Consider the following 10,099-nt stretch of genomic DNA (forward strand, 5'->3'; position numbering starts at 1 on the left):
GGTTACATGGCGCGCTGGGGAGGGGGGAGAGAAGAGGAGAGCCTAGGTGCCCTCCTCTCCCCTCCCCCCGGCGGCGGAGCGCGCCAGGCCCTCCTTTGCCTCACCCCTTCGCGCCCCGCCCGCCTGCTCCTCACCGGCCAGGCTAGGCCTGGCTGCCGCGGCCTCGGCGCCCCACCCTCTCCGGGCCGGCCGTAAGGGGGTTGGGAGGGGACGAAGAGGAAGTGAGGATTCTTCTCTAGCCGCCCCGAAGGGGGCTGCAGCACTGGGCTGCGGAGGCTGGGGCTCCTCCTCCTCTCCCCTTACACCCGCTCCCGCCCCCTCTCTACCTGCGGGGTACCCGGGCAGGAGGAGGCGGCGCGCGGAACGGCCCCGGCGACAACTGTCAGTTAGAAGTCCCGCTGGGCCGAGGGCGGGGGGAAGGAAGGGGAGGGGCGGAGAAGAAGAGGGAGGGCACTCAAGCAACCCCCAAGGCTCTGGAAAGAGGCAAAAAAAGGGCACCGTCGCCATCCACGGTGCGCATGCGTAGTAGAACAGCCCCACCCACCCCCTTCGCGTCTCGCCCAGCTACGCAAAAGCACTGACTTGGGTTGCGCGACCGGCTCCGAGGCCTATACGTTGCGCGGACCAATTATGTCATCAGCATGTAGACTACTGTTAAGGGGCGGAGTGGGGAGAGAAGCAAGGCGCCTGCGCAGGAGTACTCGACACTGCCGAAGAGGCCCAAGGGCTTTTAAAGAAAGTGAAAGAGTTTTTTTTTCCTTTTGCAAGACCCTAAAAGCCCTAAAAACTAAAATTAATCCTGGGGCGCTTGGGTGCTTCAGTCAGTTAAGCTTCTAACTCTGGCTCAAGTCATGATCGCACAGTTCCTTCGTTGGAGCCGCATGTCAGGCTTTGCGCTGACAGCTCAGAGCCTGGAGCCTGCTTCAGATTCTTTATCTCCCTCTCTCTCTGTCCCTCCACTGTTCTTGCTCTGTCTCTCGAAAATAAATAAATGTTGGGGCGCCTGGGTGGCGCAGTCGGTTAAGCGTCCGACTTCAGCCAGGTCACGATCTCGCGGTCCGTGAGTTCGAGCCCCGCGTCAGGCTCTGGGCTGATGGCTCGGAGCCTGGAGCCTGTTTCCGATTCTGTGTCTCCCTCTCTCTCTGCCCCTCCCCCGTTCATGCTCTGTCTCTCTCTATCCCAAAAATAAATAAACGTTGAAAAAAAATTTTTTTAAATAAAAAATAAATAAATAAATAAATAAATGTTAAAAAAAAGGGGGGGGGGAAGAAAAACTAAAATTAATTCTGAAGGACCTTGCTCCATAAAACCCTTGTTAATGGCAAATGAATAGTGAGAAGGCACAAAATGTAAATCCTATCCTGTTGTAAATTTCATATTTTCTGTACCCACCTTCCCCCATGTAACTGCCGGGTTTTTAATATAAAACTAGAATTTTATAGTTTAGAAAACAGGTTCAAGGACTCGACCAACTAAAACATATGTTCACATGCAAAAAAAAAAAAAAGATAATTTGTAAAACTGTTAATTTCTAAAACTCTGGTCCAGTTCTTGACCAATTCCTATTTTAAGTAATGTCTTGTTTTCAGTTAAAATTAACATATTCCCACCTCCATTCTTGAGATCTGCTAAGAATAAAGGAAGGGAATGGAAACTTACTAAAAATCCTTGGGGTTATAAAGTTTTGAAATATTTCAAGTCTCAGCTGCACAGTATTAGTCAGGTCGTTAGCCTTACAATGTCACCATACATTTAAAAATTACTTTTGAATGTCTAAAACGTGGACTCCTCATTCACTTTAATTAGGTAATGCTTAAAGTAAGTGGGGTGAAAGAGTGTAATGGTTCCATAAAGCAGATATTACTATTTTCTTATGTTCTATTAGAAAGATGCAAATCTTGGGGTGCCTGGGTGGCTCAGTCGATTAAGCAACCGATTTGGCTCAGGTTGCAATCTCACAGCTGGTGAGTTCCAGACCCACATCAGGCTCTGTGCTGACAGCTCGCAGCCTCTAGAGCCTGCTTCGGATACTGTGTCCCTCTCTGTCTGCTTCTCCCCCGCTCGTATTCTCTCTGTCTCTCAAAAAATAAATAAGCATTTAAAAATTTGTGTAAAAAGAGAAAGATGCACATATGTTTCTATTTACACAGAATGCTCTAGCTTGAAACTGGCAATTATGTCCTAGAAATCAAGCATTTTAAAAGTACAAGTCATCTAAACAAATGGTCAGGATATTCTGATCCTTGATTATTGTGAACCTTTAATGAACCAATAAAAGTCAAAACTTCAAAGCTTTTGGGAGAAGGGGGGGAAAGAGTAGCAGTAAGTTAAGTAGCAGAATTAGGTAAAATAGTTAAATGAGAACACTTATTGAGTATTGACGCTCCCACACACCCATTATCCAGTTTTCAAGGTCTCCTCTCATCAGTCATTTGTAATTTATGAGACATTTCGCTTTCTCCTCAGAGCCCTTAGATGTACCTCAGCTCACAGCAACAAAGCCAGGGAACAGTCTAATTTCAGCAAATGGCAACCCAAAATGAGTCTCATTGAGCATCCTTCATTTCCTTTGACCATTCCCCCAGCAAATATCCCCTCTTTATCTTTAGCCACCAACTCTATTTCATGACTCTCTCATAATATAGATTGTATTTATTGACTCCTGTGCCACTAAGCACCTTACATTCATTATCACCTTTAATTCTCACAACAATCATAGGTATTATGCCTATTTTACAGATGTAGAAACTGATGCTTAGGTTAAGAAAGTAGTTTGCCAAAATCCAAATCTAGGTCTGTCACACTTCAAAATTCTCCAAGGTACCTAATTCTCCAAGGCCACCTGGCAGAATTTCCAATTTTCAGGCACAAGAGTGTAGGGAATTGCTAGAAATTTGATCAAGGGCTTCTGATGGGATATCAATTAAGATAAAGAGGTAGGAGTTGAAGGAACCACAGCTATAGGTCATGGAGAGGCCACAATGATTGTGATCTTAGCTTTTATGAAAGTAGGATCAGATCCTTAAGCTTAAAAAAACTATTATACAAGAAATATGTTGGTTGTAGGTAAATTATTAGTGAGAAGAAAAATTGCCATTTAATCCCACCACCCAGAGAAAATTTTATTAATATCTTGTTGCAGAATTTTTCTATTAATTTATGTATACTTTTATTTATCTTAAATAAAATTGTGACTATACTATACTTACTGTCCTTTCCTATTATTTATTGTAATAAATAATAAATCATTGCAGGGAATGGATGGGAAATCCATATCTAAAATCTCAACTTCATATTTCTGTCCACAACAGCCTACATGGCCTGCTCATCTGAACTGGCAGGGAGTGAATCAGGGAAATTCTAATGTAAAAGGAATTCCAAACCATTAACACACACACACACACACACACACACACACACACACACACACACACACACAGCAGAGGTGCAAACAAACAACAACACTAACAGGTACCATTTATTAAGCACTTACTAGGTCTTAAATATTTGCTAAATACTTTACATACACAGTACTCACAATACCCCAGGAAATCATGACAGATACATTTGTTCTTAAATTTTGGGTCAATGATTCACTGAATAGAAAGCTTTTTTCTACCCTACAAAAAGCTGGACATTAAAGATCAACATTCCAATTAATTAACTCTAGATTAGCTGTTTTCTTAAAATGCACATCTACTGCTATTTGACTGGAGTCAAAGCTGTTTTTTCTCATGTTTAAAGATAAAATTGATTTTGCTTCCCTTTCATCTTCAGTGCTACTATAGAATCTATTAAGAACTTCTTCAGGGGCGCCTGGGTGGCGCAGTCGGTTAAGCGTCCGACTTCAGCCAGGTCACGATCTCGCGGTCCGTGAGTTCGAGCCCCGCGTCGGGCTCTGGGCTGATGGCTCAGAGCCTGGAGCCTGTTTCCGACTCTGTGTCTCCCTCTCTCTCTGCCCCTCCCCCGTTCATGCTCTGTCTCTCTCTGTCCCAAAAATAAATAAACGTTGAAAAAAAAAATTTAAAAAAAAAAAAAAAAAAAAAGAACTTCTTCAAAATAGAAATCTATTTAAACTCCATTTTAAATCAGGGCTTCTCTCCTTGTTGGGCTGCTTTCAGGGGGAAAATGGCATATATACACAATGCAATATTCTGCTTAAACACATAATACTGATTGAGTCCCACAAATATTGATTACTTACTATTTGTCAAACACTGCAGAATAGTATGTTACATGTTACCAATGTTCCATGTACCAGGATACCCTTTGCAGTAACCATAGTTCTTAGAGTCCTGGGTAACTTGAAAAATAGAGACCAGTCAGGCTAAGATTTTACAATTCTCTTAACTCTCAGCTGGACACCTTGAGGACTAGAATATGGATATGCTTCACCCAGTTCTCAGGAGGACATGATGAAAAAGTTCACATAATATATAGAGAAATCTCCCCACATCCAAGGCAGTATCTCCCAATTTCAGCATCCTCCCATTACTATGAAAAGCACCCGGAGGAATAAGCTTGCCACTATATCTTTCACCCACAATTCCAAATAGTTTGCCTTGGAAGTTCTCCTATCTTTGTAAGCTCTCAGCACCTTGTGATGGGCAGCATGACATCTTCACACAAGTATATTGTTTGCCCAGCATCAATAATTCAGACAAGTAGCAACAATTTATGTACTTCACATCAACTAGGGGAAAGGTGACAAACACTAAGACAATGGTTATCACCAAGCTCTATATTTAAAAGATAAAACATGCAAGGTGAACACAAGGCTGTAACACTGACTAATCCTGGAGAAACACATAGGGAAGGAATATAAACTGCTTGGCAAGGAGAGAACAGTTCTCACAATTGTAATGGAATCCATTCACAATAGTTATTTGGAATTACTTTTATGGTAGAAGATATTCAAATGACATTAACGTGCATCAAGCAAAATTTAGCAACTCTTGTAGAGCTTCCTGCTGCTCCTCATCAAGTTGCGATATGCATTCCAACCATAATTCTTCAGAAGTCTGTACCTGACGCACAACATTAGCTAGGCGTTTAGCACAAGGATCTTCATAATTAATAGTCTCATTAATTTTTCCTTCTGCAATTATACTGATTATTTTGGGAAGATTGGAATTATTTGGACCAAGTACAACTGGGTGGTTACTTTCAATTAAATCACAGAGAAAACTCAAAGTCTGAATAGCTTCCTCTTTATCCTCATGCAGTGGAAGCCATGATAACCAATGTGGAAGAACTTCATCTACATTTACACAGTTAGGCTTAAACCTCAAAATCTTCCCTACTGCTGAGATACAGTTCTCTGTAGCAATGACATTTTTTTTGGTTTTGGAATTTGCACACTTAATAACTTTTACCAGCAATGGGACAGCTTCTGAACATAAAGAACGATAATCATCTCCACCAAACTGTGCCATAACACCCAGGCCATAAGCAGCTGCTTGCCTGACTTCAGGGTTGTTATCTCGCATATTTAGTAGCATTGGCCACCGAAAATATTCTACATACTTATATGAGGTTGGACTGCAGTGCTCTATAATATCATCAAATATGCACAATCCCCACTGTCTATCTGGCCATGGCCTACTCGAACAAATTAGATTTACAATTAATGGAAGAAGCTGTTCAAACCATGGTAAAATCTTTTCCTTGTAAGTACTAAATAATGAGTGCAAAATATCTGATACTTTGGTCAGAATATAAACATCACATTCATCCTCATCTTGCAGAGACATTTCAACCTGCTGGTCGTAGTTTTCTTCCCGTCTTTTAACCTGTCTCAGTTCTTGGTTTTTAAAGTGTCCTTCAAGTTTTGCTTTCAATATTTCTCCTAGTTCTTCTAAGTGTTCATCAAGAAGGCACCCATCTCCCATTACTTCAATGGACTTTGCAAAAGAATTCATTATTTCTGAGAGTACATCTGTATCAGGTTCAGTCCCAATAGCCTTGATTAAGGGATCACATATGAATTGCCACATCTGTGCAAGATATTCTGGGCCACGAGTTCTTGCACATTCCAGGAGAAAAGGCATAGACTCTGCTGCTGCCACTCGAACATTGTCATGGAAATAAAATTTCAATAAAGGAACCATCAGCTTTACACTCTGTTCTGTATATTCCACAAATCCTTCCCTTAACTCCTTAGCATAGTAAACCAACATCTGGCAAGCAGTTGCTTTTGCTTCAAGTCCTGAAGTCTTAATTCCAAAACTTTGTTGGTCTCCAAGATTTACAAATTGCCATCCATCATCATCACTCATATTTTCCACATCTTGTGTGTCTAAGAGAGCAACATCAGGTTTAGCTGAAGCAGTCTTAATAAGAGGCTCAATAACTAGTGGAAGGTACTGTTGAAAATCACTTCCAAGAATTTTACACATTCTAGCCCATGCTGAAACCATGTAAGATGTCTGAGGGTCATCATCTTCCATATTATTTAAGTCTGATTGTGTCTTCAACAATAGCTGCATCACATTTGATGCATCTTGCATAAATTTTTCCTTCCCAACAGCAAGACCAACATGGCTAATGCATTCAATAGTTTTTCCTTTCAGAAGCTTGAGTTCCTTCTGAACAGCAAGCTCAACAATGTGCTTTAGTGATGGCATAAATATATCATAATATGGAACAAATTTTTCTTCTATTGTATCTGCAACTGAGGCAATGGTTGTCACAAGCTGTTCCAAGGCCAATTTAGTTCCATTCCGAATCAATTCTTGAAGTTTAATCACCAAGATGGAATGTAGATTTCTCACCATACTATCCAAATATAGAACTAGCAATGTTTTCGGACAGTCTTCAATAAAAATAATAAGTGCAGAAGCCGCATGTGATTGTACACGCTGATTACCTTGATTTTCCATGGTACGCAACAGAGCTGCAATCACTGTTTCATGGAATTTCTTTTGGAAGTTAGGAGAAAAATCTGTAGCCATCTGCCCAAGTGTAGTACAGGCTGCAGCCCTCACTCTTGGGTGAGGATCCTGAAGAAAAAGCAAAACAGAGTTAACTGTTTCATCTAGAATTGATTCCATTTGCTGATGGCATCCTTCTCCAATGGCAGATAAGGCCATTAATCCAGCATGTCGATATTTCCAGTCAGGGCTCTGAAGCATCTGCATGATGTGCTCCTTAGTCATTGGTAAAACAAGTTTCCCACCAAGCCCACAAGCCAGTCTGTCTAGTGCACTCTCAGCAGCAACGGCATTGCTGTCAAAATCATCTTCTTCCATTTCATCGGCATTTACCCAGTCCTCATCATCTTGTAGATCAACCATCATTGCTAATATATGAGGAACTGCCTGTGCAATTATATTTGTATGTTTTTTCAACATTGGGGTTGCAGTTTCAGACAAGGTCACTATTATTTCAAGGGCCAACTGGCGTTGCAGATTACTAAGTCTAGAGTCTCCACATAACTTCAGACTCAACTGCAGAGTATCTTCTAAATAAGGACCCAGGTATTTAGGTACGGTATCTGCAATCTCAACAAGGGATTCTAGCACTGAATCATCATCTTGGTAGCATGAGTCATTCACAGCCTGTAAGATTCCAGGAAGCAAGTCTGCAAAGTCCTTGAAAAGAGCAATATTATTCTCATTAGCAAGTACAAATGCAGCTGCAGCTCTAGCAGATAATGTCCTGATTGCTGGATGTTCTTGATCCTGAATGCACTGGTCCAACAAACGTTTGATGATATCCAAATCATGCCGCTCTTGGTTCCCAAAAATCCCAGGAAAGTGCCAGAAAACGTGAAGTGCAACTTCCCAAAGAACTACATTTTTAGAGTAGATTGAATCAATAAGGAACTTCAAACCTTCAGGCCAGTGGTTAGTGCCATCCTCATCTATCAAATTCCTGGCCAGCACTGCAAAAATATCACAAAGTTTTTTCCTCATGCTAGCATGTGTTTCTAACTTAACGGCCAGTATCAGTTCAATCTTGACGTCCCTCTGAACATCAGAAGGCAGATTTGGATAGACTTCCTCAAACCCAGAGGACAAAAGCCGTCGTAGCAGCGCGGCAGCCATTTGTCTCACCTCATAACCTGCTCTTCTATTTCTGACAGCATCTAAGAGGAATGTAGTCTTACACAGACCTGGAATATTTTCATAGATTTCTTCTGCCTGCCTCCGCACCATACAGCTTGGATTGATCAGGTTCTTCAGAAGCTGGTAAAACTCTTGCTTTCCCGACACGGTGGCCGGTACCCCTGCAGACCCGGCCGCCGCCATAGCGCTCTGTCAAAGAAACCGCGACGGAGATGGAGGGAGGGGGTCTGCGGCCAGAAACAGTGACGTAAGGGAGGCGCCCGAGGGGGATGGGCGGGGCTGCTTATCCACTGCTGGCGGGGTGCTGTGTCTGAGCTCCCGGAGGTGGGCTGCTGGGCCTGGGGGCGGGGGGGATAAGTGAGATAGGGTGGGGATGAGGGACATCCTCGGTCTGTTTTCCAATAAGATGAAAAGGCACCTGCAGAGAAGAAGAAAAAAAAGAAAAAGAAAAGTATGATTTGAATGTATTAGAATGGGATTGTGGGTGACTTTTTACCTCCGTTATATTAATAAACTAGCTCTGTTGTTACCCCGGTAATTTTAACGCAATAATTGCATCTTGAAAACCCTCCAGGTGGAAGAAGCCGGTCACAAAAGGTCCCATATTGTATGATTCCGTTTATATGAAGGGTCTTGAAAAGGCAAATCTACACGGAAAGTAGATTTACAGAGGCAGTGGGAAGGAGAGAATGTAAAATGACTGCTATCAGATAGTCGGTTTCTTTTGGGGTGATGAAATGTTCTAAAATTAATTGTGGTGATAGTTGTACATCTCTGTGATTATACTAAAAACCATTGCATTGTTAGATTGGTGGATTGTATGGTATTGTGAATAATACCTCAATAAAGCTGTTTATCAAATAAGTACAATAAAAGGTAAAGACATTGATTGCCATCCCACTACCACATCTAAAGCACTAAAAACAGTGGTGCTCAAACCCTGCTGTGTCAGAATCACCTGGCCCGTGGATAATAATAAAGAATGAGAAAAACAACTGAATAAAGTATGGTGGAAAGTGATCGGGGCTAGTAATCAGAAGACTTGAATCCTGGTCTTATCTATAAATTAATTTTGTATCCTTGGTCACGTCACTCAAAGTTTTCTTTGCATGTTGCCTACACTGTAAAATGCTTTTATGGTTTTCCTTTTAGTAGGAAGATGTTGAGATTATTGTAAGAAACAAATGTCCTTGAAGTCAAATATTGTTTCTTTAAATTCAAGCAGATGTGTCAATCAAAAACAATGATCGTTCCTCTAACAATAATTAGATCTTACTTTTGTATTAGCACTTTGCCACTCAGTCATTTTGACCCTTATGCAGGTTTGCAAAGTCGGTGGGAAAGTTTTAATACTAATTTTAGGTAAGTAATAGAAACCCAGGGAGGTTAAGGACTCTGCCTAAGATGACACAGCTGAGTCTCAAATCTACCTCTTCTGAAAGCAACACCAGTGATCTTTCACCATACCACTTCCCCATAATTACTCTTAATTTTGCAACATGATCAGAGGCCTTCACTTACTGCAAAGTCTGTCTTAAACTTCTCCAAGTGGGCCTAATTTTAATTTTGTAAAACACTGCTGCATATACCCTCAAAGACAGAAAATCACAGCTTTAGGGTTAACCAGATGATAGACAAAATAGTCTCATAAATTACATTGTAATATGCAATACTATACTCATTTAGGAAGAAGCATTATTCTCTAAGTAGTGTTTCTCATGCTGTGAACCAAAACCAGCTGCATCAGAATCACTTGAGATACTTATTTTTAAATTTAGATATTAGAGACCAAGGTCTAAACTAATGAATCAATCTCTGAGGAATGCAACCCCCAAATGTTCAATTTTAACAAACACACTGAGTTTTCCTGTAAATACCAAAATTGAGAACCGCTGATTAGATTAGTTTTGGTTCTGATTCCAAGATCTTGACTACAGTTTTGCATCTTGCTCCAGATGACTGGTTTTCTTACTGTTTCTTAAATAAGTCTAACTGCAGGGCCTTTGCATTTGCTGTTTCAGCAAATATAT

The 10,099-nt window shown here is 41.3% G+C and overlaps 1 protein-coding gene across 3 annotated transcripts; it reads right to left on the bottom strand.

The window, feature by feature from the left end:
* Positions 1-4,050: 4,050 nt before the first annotated feature.
* On the bottom strand, positions 4,051-8,346 carry RANBP6 (RAN binding protein 6). 3 transcript variants are annotated; one of them, XM_030293597.1, is made up of 2 exons: positions 8,117-8,225; positions 4,051-7,592 (listed from the first exon to the last, which is right to left on the bottom strand). In XM_030293597.1, the coding sequence occupies exons 1-2, from the start codon at positions 8,129-8,131 to the stop codon at positions 4,935-4,937; spliced, it is 2,673 nt and encodes an 890-aa protein (XP_030149457.1). In that variant the 5' UTR covers positions 8,132-8,225; the 3' UTR covers positions 4,051-4,934. The 3 variants fall into 3 exon arrangements, with proteins under 3 accessions (XP_030149457.1, XP_030149456.1, XP_030149458.1); XM_030293598.1 differs by having other exon boundaries at positions 6,845-7,001; positions 8,117-8,346; XM_030293596.1 differs by having other exon boundaries at positions 4,051-8,332.
* Between the last annotated feature and the right edge of the window lie 1,753 nt (positions 8,347-10,099).

Source organism: Lynx canadensis, chromosome D4, assembly GCF_007474595.2.
Source record: "Lynx canadensis isolate LIC74 chromosome D4, mLynCan4.pri.v2, whole genome shotgun sequence".
Classification (NCBI taxonomy): Eukaryota; Metazoa; Chordata; class Mammalia; order Carnivora; family Felidae; genus Lynx; species Lynx canadensis.

Excerpts from the sequence above, each read along its gene's own strand:
- RANBP6 (XM_030293596.1), bottom strand. The coding sequence starts at position 8,252 with ATGGCGGCGGCCGGGTCTGCAGGGGTACCGGCCACCGTGTCGGGAAAG.